This window comes from Camelina sativa, chromosome 1, assembly GCF_030686135.1.
Source record: "Camelina sativa cultivar CO46 ecotype springtype chromosome 1, ASM3068613v1".
Classification (NCBI taxonomy): Eukaryota; Viridiplantae; Streptophyta; class Magnoliopsida; order Brassicales; family Brassicaceae; genus Camelina; species Camelina sativa.
In genome coordinates, this window is record NC_141880.1 from 4,755,551 (window position 1) to 4,780,895 (window position 25,345).

General features: G+C 38.7%; 8 protein-coding genes and 1 pseudogene across 19 annotated transcripts; 4 read left to right on the forward strand and 5 right to left on the reverse strand.

The window, feature by feature from the left end:
- The first annotated feature begins 67 nt into the window (after positions 1-67).
- Positions 68-2,994, forward strand: LOC104776442 (putative protein arginine N-methyltransferase 3). The gene is made up of 7 exons (XM_010500523.3): positions 68-649; positions 734-1,207; positions 1,324-1,421; positions 1,700-1,778; positions 1,874-2,113; positions 2,200-2,367; positions 2,457-2,994. The coding sequence occupies exons 1-7, from the start codon at positions 329-331 to the stop codon at positions 2,889-2,891; spliced, it is 1,815 nt and encodes a 604-aa protein (XP_010498825.2). The 5' UTR covers positions 68-328; the 3' UTR covers positions 2,892-2,994.
- A 382-nt stretch (positions 2,995-3,376) lies between these two features.
- LOC104776460 (retinoblastoma-related protein 1) lies at positions 3,377-9,415 on the reverse strand. 3 transcript variants are annotated; one of them, XM_019245783.2, is made up of 18 exons: positions 8,828-9,415; positions 8,288-8,385; positions 8,078-8,182; positions 7,840-7,982; positions 7,663-7,759; positions 7,507-7,553; positions 7,035-7,227; positions 6,838-6,904; positions 6,573-6,752; positions 5,416-6,471; positions 5,158-5,320; positions 4,985-5,057; positions 4,676-4,852; positions 4,461-4,580; positions 4,246-4,378; positions 4,037-4,149; positions 3,832-3,947; positions 3,377-3,753 (listed from the first exon to the last, which is right to left on the reverse strand). In XM_019245783.2, exons 2-18 carry the CDS (start codon positions 8,369-8,371, stop codon positions 3,585-3,587), a joined length of 3,036 nt encoding a protein of 1,011 aa, XP_019101328.2. In that variant the 5' UTR covers positions 8,372-8,385; positions 8,828-9,415; the 3' UTR covers positions 3,377-3,584. The 3 variants fall into 3 exon arrangements, with proteins under 3 accessions (XP_019101328.2, XP_010498844.2, XP_087351749.1); XM_010500542.3 differs by having other exon boundaries at positions 3,377-3,756; XM_087495623.1 differs by lacking the exon at positions 8,828-9,415 and having other exon boundaries at positions 3,377-3,756; positions 8,288-8,395.
- On the forward strand, positions 9,390-11,381 carry LOC104776476 (bifunctional protein FolD 2). Its single transcript, XM_010500561.3, has 5 exons — positions 9,390-9,652; positions 10,133-10,316; positions 10,437-10,594; positions 10,713-10,925; positions 11,035-11,381. The coding sequence occupies exons 1-5, from the start codon at positions 9,539-9,541 to the stop codon at positions 11,263-11,265; spliced, it is 900 nt and encodes a 299-aa protein (XP_010498863.1). The 5' UTR covers positions 9,390-9,538; the 3' UTR covers positions 11,266-11,381.
- A 153-nt stretch (positions 11,382-11,534) lies between these two features.
- Positions 11,535-13,161, reverse strand: LOC104776483 (uncharacterized). 2 transcript variants are annotated; one of them, XR_015587218.1, is made up of 5 exons: positions 12,931-13,149; positions 12,801-12,832; positions 12,376-12,621; positions 11,812-12,048; positions 11,535-11,719 (listed from the first exon to the last, which is right to left on the reverse strand). XR_015587218.1 is itself a non-coding variant. In XM_010500570.3 (5 exons), the coding sequence occupies exons 1-5, from the start codon at positions 12,981-12,983 to the stop codon at positions 11,711-11,713; spliced, it is 573 nt and encodes a 190-aa protein (XP_010498872.1). In that variant the 5' UTR covers positions 12,984-13,161; the 3' UTR covers positions 11,535-11,710. The 2 variants fall into 2 exon arrangements, 1 of the variants encoding a protein (XP_010498872.1); XM_010500570.3 differs by having other exon boundaries at positions 12,380-12,621; positions 12,931-13,161.
- Positions 13,162-13,445: 284 nt separating this feature from the next.
- LOC104776502 (protein LNK3) lies at positions 13,446-15,512 on the forward strand. Of its 7 annotated transcripts, none has more exons than XM_010500604.2 (6): positions 13,446-13,832; positions 13,933-14,250; positions 14,350-14,488; positions 14,601-14,723; positions 14,836-14,981; positions 15,140-15,512. In XM_010500604.2, exons 2-6 carry the CDS (start codon positions 13,958-13,960, stop codon positions 15,156-15,158), a joined length of 720 nt encoding a protein of 239 aa, XP_010498906.1. In that variant the 5' UTR covers positions 13,446-13,832; positions 13,933-13,957; the 3' UTR covers positions 15,159-15,512. The 7 variants fall into 7 exon arrangements, 4 of the variants coding, with proteins under 4 accessions (XP_010498906.1, XP_010498891.1, XP_010498898.1 ...); XR_015587388.1 differs by having other exon boundaries at positions 13,457-13,832; positions 14,856-14,981; positions 15,154-15,512; XM_010500589.2 differs by having other exon boundaries at positions 13,457-13,832; positions 15,154-15,512.
- Positions 15,513-15,545: 33 nt separating this feature from the next.
- Positions 15,546-19,451, reverse strand: LOC104776493 (peptidyl-prolyl cis-trans isomerase FKBP43). 2 transcript variants are annotated; one of them, XM_010500578.3, is made up of 12 exons: positions 19,261-19,451; positions 19,056-19,135; positions 18,545-18,780; positions 18,317-18,456; positions 17,641-17,968; positions 17,395-17,571; positions 16,865-17,017; positions 16,416-16,500; positions 16,220-16,307; positions 16,074-16,115; positions 15,936-15,984; positions 15,546-15,825 (listed from the first exon to the last, which is right to left on the reverse strand). In XM_010500578.3, the coding sequence occupies exons 1-12, from the start codon at positions 19,271-19,273 to the stop codon at positions 15,744-15,746; spliced, it is 1,473 nt and encodes a 490-aa protein (XP_010498880.1). In that variant the 5' UTR covers positions 19,274-19,451; the 3' UTR covers positions 15,546-15,743. The 2 variants fall into 2 exon arrangements, 1 of the variants encoding a protein (XP_010498880.1); XR_015587285.1 differs by lacking the exons at positions 15,546-15,825; positions 15,936-15,984; positions 16,074-16,115; positions 16,220-16,307; positions 16,416-16,500 and having other exon boundaries at positions 16,952-17,017; positions 17,395-17,528; positions 19,261-19,401.
- A 415-nt stretch (positions 19,452-19,866) lies between these two features.
- LOC104776522 (uncharacterized) lies at positions 19,867-20,744 on the reverse strand. The gene has a single exon (XM_010500615.3). The coding sequence runs from the start codon at positions 20,581-20,583 to the stop codon at positions 20,020-20,022; it is 564 nt and encodes a 187-aa protein (XP_010498917.1). The 5' UTR covers positions 20,584-20,744; the 3' UTR covers positions 19,867-20,019.
- Positions 20,745-21,059: 315 nt separating this feature from the next.
- Positions 21,060-22,907, forward strand: LOC104776531 (F-box protein At3g12350). Of its 2 annotated transcripts, none has more exons than XR_015587473.1 (2): positions 21,060-22,127; positions 22,241-22,907. XR_015587473.1 is itself a non-coding variant. In XM_087496498.1 (2 exons), exons 1-2 carry the CDS (start codon positions 21,249-21,251, stop codon positions 22,679-22,681), a joined length of 1,257 nt encoding a protein of 418 aa, XP_087352624.1. In that variant the 5' UTR covers positions 21,060-21,248; the 3' UTR covers positions 22,682-22,907. The 2 variants fall into 2 exon arrangements, 1 of the variants encoding a protein (XP_087352624.1); XM_087496498.1 differs by having other exon boundaries at positions 21,060-22,064.
- Positions 22,908-23,481: 574 nt separating this feature from the next.
- Positions 23,482-25,080, reverse strand: LOC104704486 (putative F-box/FBD/LRR-repeat protein At5g62970 pseudogene; annotated as a pseudogene).
- Between the last annotated feature and the right edge of the window lie 265 nt (positions 25,081-25,345).

Sequence of the window (25,345 nt, forward strand, 5' to 3'; positions counted from 1 at the left end):
TGAGAAAAAAAACACAGTTGCCGGATTTGAGAAAGGGAACCATCGGAGACTATCTGATTGCTTCCACTGTTATCTAACGATGTCGTTTTGAGTCTAAGTGGCTAATGGGCTTATAGGCCTATCGTTTCAGACTAAGTTGCTAATGGGCCCTTAAGGTGAGGGAGAAGACAAGTCGTAATTAGTTTCGGTTTACTCTCTGGATTTAAGTCAGATTTGATTCAACCAGAAAAGGATAAGAAGGTAATTTGCTAACAGTCCCGCCGGGGTGTCTCCGCTTCTTAAACCCTCTCTTGAGAACTTGGCGCCGTACTACTGATTCATCCTTCTCATGTCGGCGACAATGGTGAAGGACGAGATTCTCAACTACAGCGATGATGAAGAAGATAACTTCTCGGACGACGGAGACTGGGGAGATTGGAAAGCAGACGATAGTGGCGTAGGAGTGGGAGGAGGAGGAGATGAGGAGGAGGATGATGACGGCTCCGAATCTGATTTCCTGTGTTTGTTTTGTGATTCTCACTACACTTCCTGTGATTCTCTCTTCGAACACTGTTGTCTGAGCCACGGGTTTGATTTCCGTGGAATTAGAAAGGAACTGAAACTCGATTTCTACTCTTCGTTTAAGCTCATCAACTATATCCGCTCACAGGTTTGTGTTGTTTTTGCTTCCCCTTTTTTGCTTTCCAAAGTTTTGTTATTTTGCTTAAAGTTGATTCCTTTTTAATGCAATTAGGTGGCTGAGAACAAATGTTGGAGTTGGAGGATTGAAGCTGATGATTTCAAGGATGTTAAGTTTCCTTGGGATGAAGAGAAGTATCTGAAGCCCTTTTCGCAGGAGGATTCACTTTTGTACTCATTTGCTGATGATGAGGAAGATGAAGAAGAAGACACGTTTGACAGAGACGAAGTGATGGAGGATTTGCAGAAACTTGGGGATTTAAGCATTGATGTTGAGGCTTTAGGGGAAACCTCAATGTCGAACAGTGATAAACGCAATATAAATGGAACTAAGGATTTAACTTTGCTCTCTAACTGCAATGGCCTGAAGGAGCAAAGTTCTGCGGATGATTTAATAGTCAATGGGGAAGATGCAGAACCGAAGGTTTGTGATGGAAGACTAGTTAATAGGAACATTAGAAAGGTGAATGAAAACTATTTTGGATCTTATAGTTCGTTCGGCATTCACAAGGAGATGCTTAGTGATAAGGTAATGCACTAATCTTTTCTGGAATCATGTCCACATTAACTAACTTGCACTTGCAGAATATGACCACTGTCTGTCCGCTGTCAGATTTTATTCAATTTTTCTGATGTCTGTAACAGGTTAGAACAGAAGCATACCGAGATGCACTTATGAAGAATCCTACTCTCTTGAGTGGCTCTGTTGTTATGGATGTTGGTTGTGGAACTGGGATATTGAGGTGAGTTAGTAGCTATCTTTCTCACTCTGTAGTGGCTATCTCATTTAGGTTTCTTCTCATTCTCTTAGGGAAACTTCTGTCTCATTTTCAGCACATCTTGATTTCAAGTTATATAGTCTTCTTATTTGGTGGTTCTATTTGCCTCTTTTGTTTCTTATTCTCAAGGCTTCCTTGAATTTTCCTTGCCTATATGCAGATCCTTTGATTGTTTAAGTCAAACTTTTGGTTCTTCTTATATTTAGTGTGCATGTGATAACCGATTTATCCTTTGTCTGCAGTCTCTTTGCTGCTAAAGCTGGGGCTTCAAGGGTAGTTGCAGTTGAAGCTAGTGAGAAGATGGCCAAAGTTGCAACTAAGGTTACCTTTTTCTACTTGCTACAAGGTTTTCATTATTTGTCTTTTTCCCGCATATATGTTAATTCTTTGCCTGGTTGAAATTTTTTTGCAAGCAGATTGCGAAGGATAACAAAGTATTCAATGACAACGAGCATAATGGGGTGCTTGAAGTTGCACACTCAATGGTTGAAGAGCTAGATAAATCGATACAGATTGAACCTCATAGTGTTGATGTGTTAGTCAGCGAATGGATGGGATACTGCCTTTTATATGAGTCAATGCTCAGTTCTGTGCTCTATGCAAGAGATCGGTGGTTGAAACCTGGAGGTGCAATCCTCCCTGACACGGCCACCATGGTAAAACTTATCTTTTGCCCTTCAAATGTTGGCTTTCTCGTGAAAATCGTCTTGATGAGTTTTAACCTTTTTTCTTCTTGGATCAGTATGTTGCGGGATTTGGAAAAGGTGCCACGAGTCTTCCTTTCTGGGAAGATGTGTATGGCTTTGACATGTCGTCAATTGGTAAGGAAATTATTGAAGATACTGCTCGACTTCCCATTGTTGACGTTATAGAGGAGCGTGATTTAGTGACACAGCCCGCCCTTCTTCAGGTTTGAAAGGTCAAACTTTCTTTGGTTTTGCCAAAAAAAACTTTGAAAAAAATTAATATCCTTGAATTTCTATGTTTCTTTGTTTCTAGACATTTGATCTGGCTACCATGAAACCGGATGAAGTAGATTTTACAGCAACCGCAACGCTGGAGCCCATTGAGTCAGAAGCAAAGACTAGGTTGTGCCATGGTGTTGTGTTGTGGTTCGACACAGGTTTCACTGATAGGTTCTGCAAGGAAAACCCGACTGTACTATCTACATCACCCTACACTCCCCCAACACACTGGGCTCAGACTGTCTTAACTTTTCAAGAACCAATCACAATGGCACCAGCCTCACTTCTGACTGGTGATGACAGAAGAGGAGACATTGGAACCGAAGAGCTTCCTGCCTCAAGCATTCATCTGCGTGTGAGTGTTGCACGATCGTATGAGCATCGCAGCATTGACGTGTCCTTAGAGGCTACTGGGCTGAGCTCAAAGGGTCAGAAGCGTCGTTGGCCAATTCAGATATTTAATCTTTGAATGTGATTATAGCCATTGTAAGAAACTTTTCCTCAATTTTGCCGAATCTGATCACAAGTTGCAAGATTGTTAAATTTAATCCGTAATATCATTATTTTCTATATTTAGAAAGTTTTAGTAAGATGAGCTTGCTAGAGCATTAAGTTCATCTGAAATCTGACATAAATTGTTGTCTTGCGACGTAAATTTATAGAGAGATGGAGAAGTAAAGACAGACAAACTATTCAGACAATTCTAAATATATTTACAGTTAAGGAATTGCTTTTGCCTCTTTATAAAAGTAAGATTAAAATGATCAAAGATGGAAGCTTCTGTCCACTGCCCAAACACTATTACAAATGACGGCTTTTACATTTCTAGTATACTCTGTATTGCTAATCACGTAATTTGTTTGTTATTAACCGTATCCAATAAATAATTTTAAAAAACCTATAGATATAGTGGATAAGAAATTTAGTTAGAAAGATACAGTTAAAATTAAAGAGTGAAAAAAAGAAAACATTTATTAACGCTTATTAAGACTGACTTAACTTAGATAAATAAGAAAAAGAAACCACAAAGGGATCCATCCGCTCATAGCCTGAGGTGATCACTATAAACTAGAAAGCTAAACATAAAAGCAAACTCTGCAACATAGGATTTACAGATGCTATAGTTGAAGAGAAGTTGGTGTTGCAAATAGAGAAAGATAATCTATGAATCTGTAGGCTCTGTTTTAAGGGGCGCAGCACCTGAGGACGATGCATCGCTTCCATTTTGGTTTTGATTTTGGTTTTGGAGGTAAAGGCTATTTGCTACCATGGAATCGCTGACCAGCCCTGCTTCTACGTCAAAGTTTAGCGTCCTCTTGCGGCTGCTGCTGCTGCTGTGACACCAGACGAAATTGGGTTAGTGATTGGTTTTAAGGAAGAAGCTGATGAGAAATGTTTTTTGTTTTTACTTGTTCAAGCGGTTGTTGATGGCAGATAGGTCCTTTGAAGGGCTCTGGTAAGCATGTGTGCTCTCTCCAACACAAGCATAGTAACTCTTCGAGCTGTGTGAAATAAGAGCATCCATCTGCAAACACACAACACGTGGAAGGTAACCAAACAATCAAGTCACCAACCTCCTCCGCAAGACTTAGTAATAAAGAGTTGAGTACTAACCTTTGATCCCCGAAGAGGAGAAACATAAACATTGTGCACTGCAGATACTTTTTTAGGGGACATGTCTGGAACACTTGGAAACACAGACACCTTTGGTGATCCGGGACATTGACCTGTAAATCCAAAATAAGATGATTACTTAACTTGGGGATTACATTTATAAACAAAGCTTACGTCTAACAAGTATCTATTTGGCATTTCTTAGTTACCTTCAGGCTTATTATTGGCTTCTACAGACAGGTCGTTTCTCACAGGACCGAGCTCCACCAGCAACGGCTTTACAGCGGGAATAAATATTTCATTGTAGAATGTGATGATGTCAACATGATCTGGCCCTATTCTCTGTTCAAGTCATTGTCACAAATTTCAGTATTCTCCACAGAGTAAAGAGACTTGTTCAGCATAAGGTTAAGAGTGTATATACCCCTTGACGGCGACATTGTAACGAATCCACATAAACGCTGCGGAAAACTAATGGTTTACACTGTGGTTGCTTCCGGTAGTTGTATATAATTTCCCTAAAAGTCAGGCTCATTTGGGATATCTACAAGGCGATTAATAGAAATAAAGTGTAAGCGGAGGAGAAGCCATTATAAACCAGATGACATAAAGTTAAGACCTTTGAATCACTCTACTCACCTTGGCCACTCCATAGAAGCAACAGAGAATGATCTGGTCAATGTGTCGATTGAATAAAAGAGAAGTCCGCTGAGCAAGTACATGTTGGAAGAGACCATATACGTTCTCCCTTATTTGCGATGAAAGCTGTAGTCTTTCCACCATTCCATTGATTCTGACAGCAGCCAATTTATTAATCTGGGAAGAGCCACCATATAGTGAGTAGGACCATTAAAACATTTGTCAGACGAAAATAATGAATCCATACCATGTTTTATAGTACATCCAACCAAACAATTAGTAGTATATCCGAAGATCTCATTGACCTACCTTTGTGAAGAAAATATTGATTCCAGTTTCTGCACAAGTTTCTCCTCCACCTCCTGGGTTGGGCCGTGTTGGGCTGTCGACATAAATCCGGAAAAGGTAAACTTAAGAAGTACAGGGACAACTAAAAAGGTATACTAACTTGCCATTTCTACCCATAATAACTGAAAATGTACCTGGCAAATGCAGACTGCAACGGAGGTGGCAGCATCTTGGATTTCACGTTGCCTAAGGCCAACAGACGATCCTTTACTGGTGATGTAAAGGAATTGCGTTCAACTAGAATGCTGCGGTATTCAGTACATAATCTTTTGGGCGATCTAATTCCCCCATTTTGTCCTATATGGCAGTAAATTTGACAAGTTTGGGTAAGAAAATCACACCATTAACAGCAGGTTACAAAACTGATTTTCTTCAAAAACAAATAAAATTACCTGGACAAGTTTCATGCTTTTGAACAGATGATGCATTATGTACTCCTTCAGAGAAATTAATAAGTGCTGCAATTGCATCCAGAGATGGCATCGGTTCAGCTAGTAACCCGAGCCGATTTATCTCCAATGCAAGCGCTGGCCTAGCAACAATCAGAGAGTTGTACATTGAAGAGCCTTTCTCCCATACCATACTCTCTAGAAGTCGTTCCTCCAGTGAATTCAGATGCCGTCTCAACTCTCTAGGCAGAGAATCCTCATGTCGGATGAAACTCTCTATTACCTTGCTGAGATCAAAAGCTGTGATCCCAGTCCTCTCCAAAACAGCTGGGAACAACATTGTTATGGTTTTGTGGGTAGCCAGTACCAATTCAGCTGAGCAAGCAAGCATGCATCTATGGAACCGCTCATTTGTCAATAAAGAGTTCAGATTATTCGCATGCAAAATCTGGGCTTCTGCTTTACACATTGCCTCAAGAACTCTGTAGTATAACTTGAGAGCTTCTAATCTCCGCTGCTCTGCCCATATGTCATCCATCAAGTCAACAGCTTGCAAACTTCCACCGCCACCAAGGGAACTATTTGGAAATATAGCTTCCAAAATTATGTGTGCTCTTCGTGTGACATCATTAGTTATATCCCTATCACATGACTTAAGAAAATGTTCCAATCCAGGAGAAGGTTGTGGCAGAAGCGGGCATATGACAGTCCTTAGCCACTTGGCGGTTGTCATTGCTGTGCTCACTGGTGTTGCTGTAAACTTGTTAGCACCGCTAATACCATTTGTCTTAGCAGCAGGCGACTTATGAGGAGAAAGTGGGCTTATAAATGTCCTTGCAGGTGAGCCTAAAGCATCAATTTTCCTCTTGACACCAGTAATATTTACAGCTCCTGCAGATAAGCTTCCAGATCCAAGTAAGCTATCCTCTTCGTTGATGAATACCCTCTCATCGAGTTCGCCTTTACTACAAAATGCATCATCGTAATCCTTTTCTAGTGTAATCAAGCTAGTTGAGATGGACGTCTCATCCAGTAAACCCTCAAAGTAGGTCAAGCCATCTGCAGTAAAACACCGTATATAATCGAAGAACAATCAGGCAACTGTTCAGTGAACTCACATGACTCTTTAATTGTAGAAGGAAAATGTTTTTAGACTCTACCTGGGTGAATATTATCTAGCTTGTCAGTTTGGCACTCAGATGCTGGAGATGGTTTTTTCTTCAATATTGTTTCTACCAGATTGTTTGCCTTGTCAATTACTATCCTCAACTCATCTTCTGAGGCGTCATATATCTTGCATAGTGACGCAACCAAGTCTACATCTTTGTCGCCTTTCTTAACTGAGATTCATCACATAATGAAAATAGAGGATAAACATTCCATGCTGCCATGCTTATCAGGAGAGAAGAAAAAATAAACACTCACCAAAACGAGAAGAATCTTGGAAGCTGAAATTTCTATACCGACAAGGCACATGTATGATCAAAATAGCCTGATAAGATAAAAAGGAGTTAGCCTACACTTAACTACATTATTTAATATGAGGTGTCTTTCAAATAGTAATGTACAGCAAGACTAAAATGAATGACAGATTAGGGAGAGTATCACAGGTAGTCACTAACCAATATAGAAACTAGGCCATTTGAGCATGTCACGAGGTCCTTAAATCGACTAAACGCATGGTTTCGGAGTGCCAAAAAGAGTAGCCATCCAAAACGATAACTCTCAGGCAAATAGCTAGAAGAGTTCGCAGAGTTCTTTTCTGCGTTTGCATCATATGTCAAGAAGAATTCCCCGTACCCACGTTTATAGTGTCTGTTACCAAGGAAAGGTACCAAAAACATCATACTTAACAAGTCCTTAAAACAATTCACAGAAATATTCACATAAACCAGAAATCTGTAAATTTAAATTTAAATTAACAGAAATTTGAAACAATACTGCAAGCCTATCTTCTGATTATTGCATAGGAAGAAAAATTTGCTTCTTAGTATCAGGTCTAAAAAATGGAATCTATGTCAACCACTATTACTACACAAATCAGAAGAAAAAAAAATGTAAAAGAGTGCAACAAAGGAAGGGAGCTAAACTCACTTGCTTAGAAGGGTAAGATGCACAAAGTTTGCCTGCAACTCCTTTGCCTAGTAAGTAAAAATTAGCAATAAGTAAAGTAACACAGGTTAAGAGAAGCATATTTAACAACACTGATAGATTAAAAATAAGAGTAAATATAAAGAAGTTGGGCAGTACCTGAAGTCTGTTCTCCCAGTCTGCGCCATAAAGTTCACCTAGTACAGATCCAGCCTTGACCACAAACTGAGGTAACTCTTTGAAAAAATCCACAATACTGAAAACAGGAAAAAGGAATAAAATCACTTCAAATGAACTAAAGAATGGTAAGGAAGGACGAAAATGAGCATTACATACTTAAGCTTAAGAGCCCTCAGTATCTGACATAGATTAAACCCATTATCACCAGACCCTGACTGACCATCCCCATCTTTTCTCACACTAAGCCTCTTCACTGAATAGAGGATAAAAGCAAACCAGTACCTCTCTACTTCCTCCCTCTAATAAGAAGAGAAAATACAGAATTTAGTCATAGTGAACCACACAGTTAACTGATAAAGAAGAAGGTAAGAGACAAAAAAGAAGTAAATTTCACCGTTCCACTTCCAATGTTAGACATGTTTGCTGACAGAATTCGTTTGGTTTCTGTAAACAACTTCAAAGCTTCGTCACAAGTGCTCCCATCAAGAGATAAAACTTTCTGTAAATAAGAAATCAACTCCAGGGATTAGATCTAGTCATAAAAAAAACTACGGGAGAAGTCAACAACATGCAACGAGATGACCAAAGACAGTAAGTAACAAACCTCGCATATGTCCAATAGAGAGGCGTCACTTCTTTTCCCATTAGGGTCAATGGGCGGCGTCACTGGAGGTTGAACTTCTTCCATAGTCTCCAATGCAGCTGAAAACATGAAAAATTAAGCTAATTGTACCTCCAATTAAACTGTTCAACTTTTTAAAAAAAAGACTTGATGATTTAATCATACATTGAACTTCAATAGAAACCACATCAAACCCATACAGAAGAAGACACCGAAACAAATATGTGAAAAACAAACTCGCAAATTTCCCAAATTCAGAAAATACGCAAATTTGGGGGAGAACAAAAAAAAAAAAAAAAAAAAAAAAAAAAAAAAGAGAAATTGGGAACTAATCTCAAAACCTCAACTTTGGAAAAAATTACCCAAATTTTTAATTAAAATTCTCTCGAAGTTGCAATCGAATTATCGAATAGAGAAAGATCCAATTAGAAAAGAAAAAAAAAACAAATTCAGATTAAACCCACACAGAAAACAAAATTCGAATCAAAGGATAAGTAGAAGAAAAAAAGAGAAAGATCTTACCTTTTTTTTTAAAGCTGTAACACAGATCCCAAAAAACCAAACGCCTCCGATTAAAAAGCTGAGCAGAAGATCTAATTTTTCTTTTAAGAACTCACACTGGTAACGCCGACGAATTCAGAAGAACCACTGGAAAAAAAAAGAAGCGAGAGATCTCCGTAAATCCTATGAACAAAAATTAGCCCTCTTCTCTCTATCTTCTTCACCTGACTCGACTCTTTCTCTTTCTCTCTCTCTCTCTCTCTCTCTAGAATGGGGTCTGATTATGCGGCAAACCCTAAAAAAGGATATAATCTCGCGCGGGAAAAACAACACGGCGGATACATACACATGCGTATACAATTATATACGCGTACTTACTTTCCACTCATAACTCGACACGTACCCATCTATGACCCAATTTTACCGCCAAACCCTTACTTACTGTTTGCGTGAAACGCTGGGAGGGAAAAAGATTCGCCGTCACGGCGAGGGTTAAAACAGACGGAAGTGGGCCCATTAACGCCGTCTGGGTTTTCGTGGCCGCGACAAAGCCTCGTGAGAGTTATGATTGGGCCCACTTTCATACGACGTCGCTTGCTTAAGTTTTGGATCTCGCGTTTGGTTGCAGGAGTAGGAGTATACTTATTCGCGGATGGATTTAGATTTAAGTCTTCTCTTGGTCTTCTTCGAGTGTGAGTGGATGCACTAATCATAGGAACAGATATTATCATCATGGCGTCACCATCTGATCAGACGGCGAAGATTATCGACGGCAAGGAGATTGCTCATACCATCAGATCAGAGATCGCCGAGGAAGTTCGCGGTCTATCTGAGAAACACGGCAAGGTATAATAGGACGCATCTTATGTATGATGAATCACAGTTTCTTAATCTTGATATGTCTCTCTTCTTTTTCTAAACGAAGCGTGATTGATTGATCATAAGATGTTGTTAGCTCCATTTTAGTTAAATCAATGAATGATTTGTTACTTCAAAGATGTTGAGCGAAGATTTTAGTTAAATCAGTGTTCTGCAAAGATTTGTTTTTTGTTGCCTTTGGTGTGAACTCTTTTCACTGTTCTCTTGTTTTGCTGGATCTTTGACCTGTCTGTATTACTTCAAGTAGAATACTGTTATGTCTAAATATCAGACATAACATGTGTGCTAAGTTTATAACTTTATATAGTTTGGTATCCTTGTAATGAAGTAGAAGGGAAGAGAGAGAGTGTAAAAGAATGGTTGAATCGATAGTGTTACAATTGTGACACTCTTTTTATATAGTTTCAAGAATACTGGCACAAATCTTGGTTTTTACCTTTCGTGCAGGTCCCAGGACTAGCGGTAGTTATTGTTGGGGATCGAAAGGATTCACAGACCTATGTGAACACAAAGAGGAAAGCATGCGCTGAGGTCGGGATTAAGTCATTTGATGTGGGCCTACCTGAGGAAGTTTCTGAAGCTGATCTTATTACCAAAGTTCATGAACTCAATTCAAACCCCGATATCCATGGTTAGCTGTTCTGTACATGATGCTTATCATTGAATTATGAATGACAACTTTAATGCTTAAATCCAGGTCTGTCGTTTTAGTAAATGGGAACATCCTTGCTCACCTGTACTTGATTTGCAGGCATATTAGTTCAACTCCCATTGCCGAAACATATTAATGAGGAGAATGTTTTGGGTGCAATCAGCATTGATAAAGATGTTGATGGCTTCCATCCTTTGAATATTGGTAAGCTAGCCATGAAAGGCAGAGAACCACTCTTCCTTCCTTGCACCCCAAAGGTACTGCTCCTTCTTTGCATGTAGACTTGAGTCTCTTCCAAGAAAATTGTCGGCTAGAAATTTCTGTCAAGTGTTTCTTCTAGCTCAACAATGATGAGGTGATTTGTTGTGTGCACAGGGATGTTTGGAACTCTTAGCGAGAAGCGGTGTACAGATAAAGGGGCAAAGAGCAGTTGTTGTAGGTCGGAGTAATATTGTTGGTTTACCCGTTTCACTTCTATTGCTCAAGGCTGATGCTACTGTCAGCATTGTACATTCTCACACCAAGGATCCTGAGGCTATCATCCGCGAAGCTGACATTGTTATTGCTGCATGCGGACAAGCCCACATGGTGATTTCACTCTTTTTCATTGTCTATTAGATCAAAATCCAATCTACCTCATGTAGATTAATGTGTATAGTTTTATCAATTCTTAAACACTCTCGTTTTCACTTTTCAGATTAAGGGCAACTGGATAAAGCCAGGGGCTGCGGTAATTGATGTTGGAACTAACGCAGTCAGCGACCCGAGTAAGAAATCAGGATACCGGTTGGTTGGAGATGTTGATTTCGCAGAAGCTTCTAAAGTTGCAGGTTTTATTACGCCTGTCCCTGGTGGTGTTGGCCCAATGACAGTTGCAATGCTTCTCAGAAACACAGTAGACGGTGCCAAGCGGGTCTTTGGCCAGTAAAATATCCCACTGTTTGTAATAAAGAACCTGAGTTTCTCCATTCTGTAATTGTGTGTACTTGGCTTGATGACATTTTTCCTCTCAAATAAATTGAAATTGGCATTGTCTTTGGATTACTTGATATCATTTTGCAAGTTTAATTCCCTAAAATTAATATAGCATGAGAGTGGCATCATACGACTCAATCCGTAAGTTTCTTATCCGCAGTGAGTCAGTGACTCAAGATCATGTATGATATACATTGAAAATCTAAAGCGTATGTGATTCCCTTTCAGTAAGAGATTTAACATTAACACAATGAATACTAAGTCAAAAGCAAGCTCAAGGTATGGCAAACTTCTAATAACATGGGATGCTACAAGCGAAATTAAAGCTCTCATATCTGAAATAGATAACAGTGTAATTGCGTACCACGACAATGGTGGAAGCCTTTGGAATTAACTAATCATGCTTTCTGCAGTTGAAAAAAGAGCATGCTTTGTAAGTAAAAACGACTAATGCAAAAAAAAAGTAGAAGAATGGTATCTAAAATTGTGAAATCTAAACCTGCACTGGGAGATACAGCTTGAATTCCGGAGGAAGCTCCTCTTCTGAGTAGAGACGGTCAGCAAAATATATGCGCCTGAGGCGGCAGTTGGCATGAATCTGAACTCGCAATGTCTCAGCATAATTAGTCCCATAAGCTCTCCTAGTAAGATCAGCTAAGTTAAGCTGGATTTGATTCCAGCCTTCGTCCATCTTGAGTGGCATTGTGCAAATATACGGCTTTACTCTAGTGACAGCCTGCAAAAAATTGTTCAACAGAAAACAGGGTTTTAGAATACAGAACATGCAGCGGATTTAATGTAGTGACAAGAACTGTATCTAATAGAGTTACACATCCTGCAAGCTTATCCAAAGATTAGATGATTGGTATCTTTCCGAGAAACATAGCAGTATAAACTAAAAACTAACAAGCGGCCTACTAATCTATTGATATAAACTAAGACATTGATTAGAAATTGCTTGAAGAAAATAGCAGAGCATCGAAACTACAGTAGGAGGCTTCCTGATCAGATGAAATTCAAAAAAATAGTGAAGAAGACTGAAAAAGCAAAGGGAAAGACATACAGACTTGAAAGTTAGAAGCTCTGAAACGGCGGCGCACATTCTTGTCATCCAGAATTTGAATCTCGAATGAGAAATATTTCTTCATATTCTTCACAACCAAGACCAAAAAAGGAAGTTTGATACCAAGAGTAGCGGAAAGATCAGCAGGACATGTAATGTATGTAGACTGGATGTTAGATCCAACTACTTCAAGCACATTGGATTGGATCTCATCATCATGGTAACGCTTCACATGGCCATCCACAACTATTAATCACAAGAAACAAAAGTAAAGATACTTTAGCTAAACCCTAAATTTTGATCAACTTCTTGAAAAATTCCAGCTCAGATAATTTTTGTTACCCAAGTTCAAGGCTTTGTGGGGACAAAAATCACACTACCTAAGATTCAATTTACGTAAAAAAAATTAGAAAACACAAGCTTACCTTCTTTATCCCATATCTGAAGAGGCTTGCTTCTGCAAAAACAAAAAAAAAAAAAAAAAAATCAAAACCCTTCCATAATTAAGAACATATCAACCGATGCGAATAAATTCAAGGGATAACGAAAGCATACCCTAGACTGTACAAAATAGACAGAAACCCAGACTGAAACGTGTTCTTGAACATCTTACTGCTTCTTCTCCGACTCCGACAAGACGAAGCTCGTAACTCGTGTGGTATTATAATGAAGGTCTCAATGGGCCGTAAACAAATAAATATTTCTGCAACCAAATTATTTGTTTTTAAGGATTAGGCCTCGGCCCATTAGTCCTTCCACCGCACTCTTTTGAGTGAAAGAAAAAGCATTAGATGCCATTTATATCCAATATAATATGCGGTTCAGAAACGTGGAATTCCACCCGCTAATCACATGCCACGTGTCCTATTCTCCACAAAGAAAGTGTCACGTGTAAACAAGATATCAGCCAAGAAAGACACGTCTCGGTGCGGGAATGACTAGTTTATCCTCTTAACAACCGCGTTATCCTCTCACTAAAGAAGCGTTATCCTCTCACTAAAGAAGAAGGTCATTTTCGGAATGACAGAAAAGTAGGGGTCATAAAATTCCGCAACTTGCACAGTTTTTTTAATTTTCCTTTGCCGACTTTGGAGACAATAAAAGATATAATCGTACACGTGGACCAATGAGAAGAGTGGTTTAGATGGAGGAAAGATCTGAGCCACAAATCTTGTCTATGAATTCTGAGCCACGAAAACAAGATCTACCTCACGCGCCATTTTTTGCTCACGCGCTTCTCTCTTTTCCCTTACTTGTGTTGTGTGTGCTGCCATCTTTTCTCTTACCTCCTCGGAAGTTGAAGCAATACAAACAAAAAAAAAAACACTATTCGTCTTCTCTCTCTCTCTCTTCTTTGGTCTTGTTATTAGTATTTGCTTACAGTTGAAGAATCAAAAAGTTTCTCTTGATCTTTGAACCAATCATCTGATAGTTTTCTGATCGTAATTCTCTATAAAGTAAGTTTCTTCTCTTTTTCTTGTTTAGATTTGAATCAATCCATTTAGATTTTGGGATTTGTTCTGAAAGTAGTGAGCTTTTGATTTTGTTGTCAATCAGGTTGATAGAATCGATCGATTTGATTATGGATTGTTATGCTGGAAGGAATTTTGAAGAGCTTATTGTGCCTAGTTACCAAGAATCGTCATCAGAGACATACCCATCTACTGGTATGTGGGGTGGATGGAGCATGAGCTCTCCTCAAGCTGCTCAGAAATGTTTCGATTACGATGGTTTTAATGGAGAAGGTTTGATGTATAGTCAGATGGGTATGAGGACGAGTGAAGAAGAAGAAGAGTCTAAGAGATCAAAGGCTTTCTACGGTGCTTCTTCACTTCATGACTTCGAAGGAATCGAACACATGGATGATATGTTCTTGTACGGCCCCCTCAATTCTTTTTTTACTTACCATCTTCCTACTTTTCTTGTGTTTTCCGATCTAATTGTTCTCTTTGGTTTTTCCGGTTTTTACTGAAGAAGTTCAATTTTGGAGGATGTTCAAGAGGATGATGGAGATGTACATCGAGCAACCAGCAGCAATAACAGTGTCGGTTCTTCTATGTATGGTGGTAGGGAAGTCCCTATGTTCCATTGTCATGATGACATGTCTTTCAAGGTAAGATATTGTTCTTACATGGTGTTACAGTTATCTATTTGTTGCTTAATCTGTGGTGGTTTCTTGTAAGTTTAGAGATTCTGATTATTAATCTTTTTGTTTCTGGTTGAAGGAGGAAGCTCCATTTACAATCTCGGATCTCTCTGAAGACAACAACATGTTAGATTCGAACTATGGGGATGAACTGTCTTCCGAAGAACTCGTGTTGCAGGATCTACAAAGGGCTTCACAAAAGGTGAGTTACTGACGATTTTGCCTACAACCTTTTAACCTTACATTTGATATTCCCAGTCATTGGACTTGCTTTGTAGGTTTTGTCTTAAAAAGAAACTTTTTTTGCTCTATAGTTAACCGATGAGACACGCAGATGTTTCCGGGATACCTTTTACCGACTTGCAAGGAGTTCACAAGATAAATCGGATTCAGTCAGCACTAACTCAGAAGAGCTGCTTATGCAAACGTCCAGATATGATGATTATGGTGATGGAAACAGGTACAGGTCTTATCTTCTTTTTCTGATCTATACTTGAAAGGAATTCGTCTGAGTATTCATAGGATCAAAGTCTATATTTTCTTCTGGACCTATAGATTCCTATGATAATAGCTTGCTCAAATAAAAGATTCCTATGATGATACTGATCAAAGTGACAGTTATTTGATTGCAGGTTGAATAGAGAAGAAGAGATAGAATCTGAAACGAATTCAATCGATAGAGCCATTGCAAACCTCACATTCAACAAAATGGAATCCAACATAAGCAATTTTCCTCTACCGGAAAGAGTACAGTAGGTGCCGCTGATCAAGATCAACGATTGGCCCCTCATCACCCTCCTATGAAGTCTTCTGTTACCATACGTGTATAAATATGTGTATATATAGATGCTTATTGTTGCAAGCTTCAGTTTTGATCTGTTAAAAGAATCTGGTCCCTTTTAATTCCTGCAGTCTGGTTTCTACAAACAATGCCTAATGGCCTTAAGACTTACTTCTCAATATGAATAAGAGCATCATGTTACAGTGTAAACCTAAGCATTGACTCAACCATAACCAGTTGGAATCCTGGAAACAATACTCATTGATATTGAATAAACAATCAGGAAAATTTTCGAGTTTTGTAAGATTCGAGCAAACCCACAAAAAAGCAAAATATAAAACAGGAAGCAGGAGGAGCCAATGAAAATTTCCATGTGACATACATAGTTTGGCTCAGAGCAAAACCCTGCGCCTGTATTTAAAAGGTCAAAAGCCAATGCGATCATCTAATTTTGACTGCCTCCACTTCATAGACAAGCCATGCGTTCTTAGGCACCTGTTCCTTCAATCCCTTTTTTGAGTACCTGTGTTTATCACATCCAGAGCAAGAGACACAACACAGGAATGTAAACTCCGTTATATTATGCTGAGATTAATCATATACACACGTTTAACTAAAACCATTATGGCATACCCGAGGGATGGCGGAATTATTAGTCTTCTCTTATCTCCAACTCGCATCCCTGAGAATTAGAAATGCAGCCGTATTCTTTAAAAGGTACCAAAATTTATGAATTTAAGTTGAAATCATCTATGAGTTAAGCCACTATACCTTCAACACCAATGCTGAGACCTTTTATGACATTTTCTTCACCTGCAGGCAGCATTATAATTAATGATAAAACAAAAACTAATCATGTACGAGGATGAGAGAAACAGCAACTATAGTGAGGATTCTACGATCTAAAGAATCTTTACCTAAGCGGAATCTTAGTGGAGCTTCTCCCAAGTTTGATTCAAACAATTTCCCGGTGTCTTTCAACTTGCCAGTATAGAGTATACTGACCTGAAACAACCATCAATCGTCTTAAAGAACTCCCACCTAATGGTGCTGGTAATTGAGACAGCATCAAGATATCACACGAAAGTAGACTAAAATGTCAAAACTACTTACCTTTTTCCCTTTAACAGCTGATTTTCCATCTAACGATCCTTTTTCAATTTCTTCAATGGTCACTTCAGGTTCTTTCACAATGTTCCTATTCATTATGAAAAATACAATTTATAGGACTAGTTTATATGCTAAATACCAATTAAACTCAAAATAGTATCCACTCAACCCCAAAAGAAAAACTAAAAGAGACAACTTTAGCAGAAAATCTGAGGAAATCCCTTTTCTAGTGATTTCTTTGTATCAGCTTCTTTCTCTGAGTTCCTATTTGTTATACAACTTCTACGACTAATATCCACTCAAACCCAAAAGAATAACTAAGAGAGACAACTTTGGCAGAAGCTTGTCTCAGGAAGAACTAATTCATCAGACCATTACCTTGTATTTGCAGATAATTATATTTCTTTCTACCATAACTGAAGTTTCTACCCAAGTAACAAGGTAAGACTCACTTGTCAATTGCTTGTTTCTTCTTCTCAGAACATTCAACTAGATTTTCTGGGACATCTGTAGTCTCCTCTCTCCTATCCCTTTTCCTCTTTTTCTTTGATAGAATTGCATCATCATTCTGAGAGGGTAATACATCACTTGATGATTTGATCCCCCTGTCATGTGCGAGAGATGATGATATGTTAATTGAAATTTAAACAGGGAGCTTTTTATACCAATTGAGGAAATATGTGCATTTAACAATGATACCAACTTTCTAATAATTGGGGATAAACCATTTGTATACAAAACGTCAAATTCTGAAGAATAGGAGTAACATTTTCACTTCCACTAGATAAGAACCACCCAGTAAGAACACATGACCAATCATTTAACACTGACGACTAATTTAAGTGTATAATCAAGTTAAATATCGACCCACTTATATAATAAACAGCAACAACTTCCGGGATTTAAATTAAACGTAGCATCTTCCACAATCCAGAACAGCTAGAAGGTAGCATTATCTGTTCAGTAGTATGGTACCACTTACTTGTCAGTAGCTGGCTTCTCATTCTGAAGACTTTCAGGCATATTTTTCTCCTCTCCATCATCTAAATTAATTGTAGCTGAACTCTTAGACCTTTCCTTGTTTCTTTTTTTCTTCGAAAGAATTTTACACCCTTTCTGAACGGGAGAAAGTTTAACATCACCCAATGTTTTATCCTCCCTGGCATATTAAACATATTACATTTGTAGAAGGTTAAAATTTGTTCTATAGTGGATGAAACTTACTTACCTTTTATCCAGAGTTTTGTGAGTATCAGCTCTTGCTTCTGATGTCTTCTCACACTTGCCATTAGACTCAACATTTTCTAAAGTCGAACTTCTTGCCTTCGACCTCGTAACCCTTGAAGACAGAGGACTCTCTGAAGGAAGAACCTTCGGGATCTTGTGCTCATTACCATTATTAAGTATTTCTACAGAATCCTCATTGCTAGAATCATCATCTCTAGCCGAGGTCTCATCCGATTCTGAATCAGAGACTTGAAACTTCTTCCTTAGTCTTCTACCTTCTCCATTTTTCTTCTTGTCTTTTGTTTTAGCTGCCATCTCCTTAATAGATACTGGAAAGGAGACAAGATTAAGAAGAAATGGACTTGAGTATCAGAAATAATTAAAGTGCAAATGCCTAATCTAATTTCATGTAAAAAACCAGGAGATGCAGATGAATACAAGCACCAAAGACACTAATAAAGAGATTCACACTATACGTCTCAAAGTCCCATACAACTATAGTCTAGGAAAAGGCTGCAGAACAATATCCATAAACAAGCCGTCAAGCACAGTAAGAGAAAAAAAAAAAAATAACTCTGAAGATACAACTATTTATTTAAGCTTAACTCCACAAAGCAAACATAACATAGAACTTCAAAGTTAGAAGACACCGTAAAACAAGAAGGGGAATGGCATACTTTCATCATCATCAGAACTAGACACATGTGAACCACGGCCACAAGGTTCGTCATCATTTATGAAACTATCACTGTAGTCATAATCATCACTGCTACCTTTCTCCATGTCTGTGTCAACAATGTCTTCTCCATATGACTCCCTATTGGATTAAGTCAAGGATACAAATAACAATCTACAGAACCAATAATCCATACTCACTTAAATCTATAAGTTCGATAAGAGGATACGATTCACTATCATTTAGCCTAAAACTGGCACTCTTCCCCAGGAAGTAGCCAGTGAGGTGAATGCTCCGAGGTCCGATGACAGAGAAGATAACTTCATCAGCTTCTTCAAACTCCAGATTCAGTTGGCAAGTATCAACCTTTTCAGGAGTCAAGACGCATAAGAAGAGGGGACTCTTGTTCCCAACGATACACTGAAGAATGCTTCTGTTTGTTGCACTACCAAGCCCCAATGTCGCCTAAACCAAAGACAACCAAGGATCAGCCAAGTCCACTAAGTTTTCAATTAAGAAGTAACAAAGTTACAAAAGCAATTCGCCTAAAACTCCACTATAAGTTGCATAACAATCTCCCTAACCTAATTGATGTGTATATAAACTTCAAATCACGTTTAAACACGCCCAAATCAAGAGAAGTTCATAAGAAATTGATCAAAACAAGCGTCCAAAGTAGAAAGTCTGAAAAGAAGAAAATCAACAAAGCTAATTAAGGGTGGAATAATAAGATTAAGGACCTGGGAAAGGTGAAGTCTTCTGATTCCTGTTGATTCATTAGCCTTAAGAGTGAAAGCTTTAGATGGCTTCACTTCAACTCCTGCAACACACACACACAAAATCTTTTCATCAACACCCAACTCCAGGGAAAATTTAAAAAAAAAAATTAGGTCTTTTTTTACTCAATCCGTGGTTGTTAAAAAGCAAAGGAACCAGTGAACCCACCCCAAAAAGCCATGGAATTTGGTCAAGGAATTAAGGAGAATCGTACAAGAAAAAGAGACAAAGAGACTGCAACGCCGACCCTTTGGGTTTCTGTTTCTTCGTTCTGTAACGAGAGGTTTTTGTTGGCTCGAGGGTTTTATTTCTTTTTGCCGCCCTTATTTATTGTTAATGCCCATTGGGTTTTTCAATTTGACAAGGAAGAAGAAGAAAAAAAGGAACGTTTCAAAATATGGAATTTATGTCCAAAAAAAGATGTCGAGAAATTTATGTCAAAAAAGAATCGAAATTGAAGTTTTGTTTTATAATCTACTCATAAAGTATATTAATCATTGTAAAAGATCACATAATTAATCTTGTTATACATTTTGCAAGGCGTTACGCAATTGAAGTTGGCTATGAATTATGATGTATGTGGCCAGCAAGTTCTAGTTAACAACTTCCAAACATGATTTCAATGCTTATAAGTTTCAGTTACATTGTCTTAGGAAAATGCACTAATCTCATCTTCAACTTGACTACAAAGAAAACATAACAAACATCGATCGCATTTGTATCAAATTTTCTTGAACATTCCGATCCAGAATTTGAAAATTACTTAACAAGAACAACAACAAACTCACTCCAAAAGTGAGATCCTTTACTTGTCAAATCTCTTATATATCCATAATATTGAAATTTCTGTGAGTATACAAAATTACATAAATAGAGAACTTTAACAAAAGCAAGATTCAAACACACATCTCATGTGTTCTGTTTCCTTCAATCCTTTGGCCAAACACTAACCTTCTCCTTCTGAACCTTGACAAACATAGCAGAAACAGCCGCAACGAAATAGATCTGAAGAAACACCACAGAAGGCGTGTGATAATTCAATACACTCTTACCCGTCGCAAGCTCAACAAGAAGCAATGCCATGAGTCCTAATCCCGCAATCCTCCCGTTGATCCTTTCACTGTACGGGCTAAACCCTAATTCCACTTTCAACCCACCTGAAACAGCCTCTTTTAAGCTTACCGGCGGCAGATACATTCCCGTGCCTTTCGACGGAGACCCGCTTGATGACCCTTTCTTCGATTTTCTCACTTCTGCTTTCTTACCCGTACCGCTTCGGTATCTGAGTCTGATGTTCGAGAGACGAGACTCGAATTGATCAGGATCGGTGCCGGATTCGGATTGAGTTGTTTCAGGGTCGGGTTGAGTCTCTTCCGTGGACTCAACGTCGGTGGCGCGGACGGTGAAGAGTCTCGAAGCATTGAACTTTCCGGCGGGAATCAAGCGGAGAGATGGGAATGGGTTCGTGATTCGTAGAGGTGTTATTGCCATTCTTTGTTTTCAGAGCTTCGCGTCTCTCTCTCTATCACTCTCTCCTCCTATAACCCTCTTTGGATAAGAATTTTTTCTTTTTTCTTATTTTTTTAGTTTTTTTTTTCTTTAATTGACATTCTGGTTTTAATTTTATAAAAACTATATAGTATAAATTTTTTGTGGTGTACATTTTTCTAAATTGTTTTATTATTATCAGGTGATTAGTGAACCTCCACTTAACTTTCTCGAGCCAAAAAAAACAACACCACTAAATTTACAGATTCCTTAAACAATGGACTTGGAGAGCATATTAGCTTAATAAAATCTGCAATTTTAGCTTAATAAAAATATAGTTTTATATAATCTTTGTCCTAATTTAAATTTATATAGGAAGTTAGGAACCAATGATATCCCGATAATATAGGCCAGCGTCAACGAGGAATTTTGTGAAACCATAATTCGATAGAGGGCTATTTCGTTAAATAGATAAAGTTAGAGGTTAATTTTATAAATAATGGGAAAAAACTGGAACACAGATTCGAATATGCGATTAGAACCAGAACACATGAAGAGAGAGATTAGATGTGTTTTGCCTGTTCCTTGGCTTGTTTAATCTCCCAAAGTCTCTCTTTCTGATAATTTTCCGACAACAGTTTCGTCTTAGAAAAGAAAAAAAAAAAAAGATGGCTACATTTGCACTTCCGTTCTGCGAAATCCCAGAGGATCTCCAGCTCCGAATCCTATCATTCCTCACACCAACAGAGATCTCCAGCTTCGCCTGCACATCGAAACGCTTCGCCTCGCTTTGTCAAGAAGACGGCAAAATCTGGCACGCTATGTGCGATCGGAGATGGGGGAAGAAGACTAAGATCCAGAAATGGGGAAACGGCCAGGTCGCTTATAGACTCCTTTACAAGACCCTCAAGGGATTGGATAATCTAATTGGATTCTGGCGACTCTGCGGCAGATCAAATCCCGCCGCTTCGTCGCCGCCGCTTGTTTTCTTCGATTGGGGTCCTTCTTTTGTATTGGGATCTAGAGTTTTGTCCACCGGGGATGATACTTATCAGGTTAAGAAGACCCCGTTTCTCTTGATGGGGATCTCTCCGGAGGGACGATCTGAGAACTTCTTGGATCTCGTTGGTGGTTGTAATCTCAGATCTTGGGATGATTTTGAAGCTTCTTCGAGTGGCAATCTCGTCCCTGTGGATGTGAATTTCATGGGGAATGGTCATATCATGGTGGAGGAGAATCGCAATTATCTTAGAGAAGAGCAGAAGAGTTCAGGGGACGAGAGTGATGATGTGATCTCCTCCCCTGATTTCTCGGAGATGTATACTCAATTTGCGAATAAGACGAGTCCAGGCGGTGAGAGAAGGAGACAGAGGAGGAAAGAGAAGGAGAGGCGAGCGTCGAGGACTAAGTGGGAACCAGAACACTTTATCAAAGTTGCTGATTGCTCACCCACGCCTACTAAACCATTACAAGGCTTATGGAAGGTCTCAATTTGAAACTCGTTTATTCATATTATCATTGATAATGTTTGAGGTTGGTTTCGTAAGGTATAGGGAATGTAAACGTTTGGCTTTTTACTAGTGGTAGTTAAATGATTGAAAAGAACAATCTTTTCATTGTTTGTCTCCGTTGTGTAAATTGTGATTTATGAACTCGGCAGGGTTTTTGTGAGGGAAGGAACATGGAGTTGTATTTGGTCAAATACGATGAAGTTGGAGGCATTATATGCAGAAAAGTAGAGGACTTGTCTTTATCAAGGCACACTCCTCCTGTGTTCTGGACACCCAATCACGTTGTCATCAGATCACCCTTTTCAGCTGAGGAAGAGCTGCTGTTGAATAGTCGAATCCATGTCAGTCCTCTCGCTGAAGTTCACGAGAATGTTGTATCTGGAATGTTGTACATGAAGTCTAGTTACGATCTGGTGTTGCAAGGAGAAGCAGGCAATGGTAGTGGTTTTCTCAGAGGTGAAGGGCGGGTCTGGTTGTATGAAAATGGAACTTTCAGTTTTGGGTTTCTTCGAGATCAATTTATCATTGATCTGAAACATGTTGCACTAGAAGATGGTTGTCTGGCTGACGAGTTGGTAGCTAGTATGTGATTTGCTCTGTTCATTGTTATTTCTAAATTCTGATAGGTGATAAGATGATCACCTTTTTCTTCTGTACATAAAAGAGTTTGGTGACTCTTTGTACTTTCAAGTTTAGTCTCATTTAAGTTGACGTAAACTAGGATGCTGGAATATTGCCTTGTAATTATTTGTTTTCTGTGGATTCTGTAACTTTTCCATTGGTTCTAAGAATAAGAGATTTGTGGATTTACTTGTAGAGATTCATGTAGTCATTGTTTGTAGAGACTTGTGTAGTAACTGTTCAAAAAGAATAATAAATTTGCGTACACTACTCAGTATAATGTTAATGATGCAGTTTGTACAGCAAAACTTCTCCAGCAGCGTTTTCTATGGCCATGAGGGGCCACTTCCGGGGACGAGGTCCACGCAGCGAGGGTAAGCTAATGCTAACGCTTCGTATTGTTTGGTAGCAACCAGTTTGAGAAGACGGTACATAGACAAGCTTCACGCTGTTTTTGTTCATTGTAAAGACTATATAACTAACAAATATAAATGTGTTGCCTTAATCTAATCTCTTTACGCTATTCTCTTTCCTTTGCTTCGCGCTTCACGCTATTCTCTTTCCTTTGCTGATTTAGCTTATAAGATTATGAATCATGTACTTATGACTCTTGCTCTTATCATTATAGTTTAAGTTAGCAGGTTGACTACATTTTTATGTGTCGTTTTTTTCATCATTCTTGGTTAGCAACTTCAACATTTGGTTAAATATGCGTGTGTAATTCCTCGATAAAACCATCTAAATCAAATGCAACAAAAACTTCAGTAATTCAAGGGTGCCAAAGATGTTTTTCACTACAGTCCCAGTGTTCAGTGAATACGAGTTTGCATGTGGGTGAACCACGGAAACAAAATTTCATCTCCGTCTCCAACTCATGATTCCTTTGTAATTTTCGTCTGACAAAGATTGTTGCAGTCTTCAATAAGCAAGAATTTCTCAAGATATATGTCGCCAGATCTTTCACTTCTGCGGATCTATGGAAACCTAACCACTTGAAAGTCTGGAGACTCGACAACAAACATTGAGGAACACTATTTAGTTGGTTCCAGCAAACCGGTGCACCCATAGTACCATCTTTAGTAAGATGATCCTTGTGGAGTTTAAAAAAAAAAATGAGAGTTAGATCAAACGATACTGTGAATCAGACCCCAAAAAAAAAAGTTTATCGAAGAAACTTACATTGAAAGTGAAGTCTCGTAGTTTGGGAGAAGCATTGAGCAATTGGAATAGTAACTTGGACCAAAATCTATTATATGTACGAAAATACAGATGCTCAAGCTTATTAAAGACAATATCATCACCAAATACAGCCTGTATACCAGTATACGTACGTACAAAAGAACGATTTAGTGTTAATCTAAGTCGTGATATATACATAGTGAGATAATTGAAGACGAGAATATTATGATTATCAATGGATTCAAATTACCACCTCTGCAATGTCCTTGTCTCCTACCTTCAATGAAAGACGCTTGACAGATGTGATAGGTTGGAGAAGCCTCTTGATATTGTGACCAGCCCATACTTGTGCCTCCTCGAGCTTAGGCATATTTTTCACTAGAAAACATGTGGAAGTAGTATGACTATAATCAAAAGCTTTGAAATACTTCAAAGAAGGAGTATCTATGATATACCCATCAGAAGTACACTGACCAGACATCGCAAAGGATAAGCTAAGCAATGACGGGATGATAACAGAAAACTTTCTCACATTGTCACGTGGATATAGTTCCAGAACAAGATCTTCAAGAACAGAGGAATTAGATAAAAGCCGTTGAAGAGATTCTCCATTTGCGTATATCACACATCGAAGGTGCAAAATTTTCAAGGAGGGGAGGCAACAAGCATGAGGAACATCCACGAGAATGCGGTCCTTAAGTTTCAACTTCACAAGTGATTTGCAAGTATACAAGCTACTCGGCATGAGTACTGCAACAGGTTTTCGCCTGAAACGAGTAAAAGTAACGCTTAGCTCCTCAATGCAACGAGAGATTGCAATTTCAACCCACAGTTTGATATCTTCATGTTGAAATACATCAGTGAAAAGCTTGAGACGCAAGCTCTCGATGACCGGAGAGCTATGTAATGGCAGATTCCTGTCAATAAAACGCCGCATCATATGGCTTTTTCCCAACTCGGTAATATACTTTCTTCTGTGATCCTCATCCTCATCTTCTTAGAAGATGTATGTATAGTAGAATCCTTCAGGATACATACTTTTTTCAACGAATTCGAGTTTTGGCACCCGCATCCAAAGAAACTTCCATTGCTTCGACAAAATGCTTGTGCTTGCCGCATCTTTTGTTGGAAGAAATGATAAGATCTTCACGATCAATTCATCATCAGAAAACCCACTGATCTTGTCCATATCTTCTTATTCAAACCCACCTAGCTCACCAATAGGGAGGTAAGTGCCGAGACTAATAAAAACAGAGAAATAGAGCAAACCCTAGAAAATCTTCTAGAAAATGGTTTCATCCCCTTGCCCAGAAACAAAAAGGGTTAAAGTTATCGTTTACAAATTTTAGGGTTTTCAAAGTTTGGCAGTTTAAGTAGCCTCCTCTTGTTTCCAACAAGGCAACTCTTGTTAAAGAGCAGAACATGTCACCATGTCACTTACAAATACGTACATG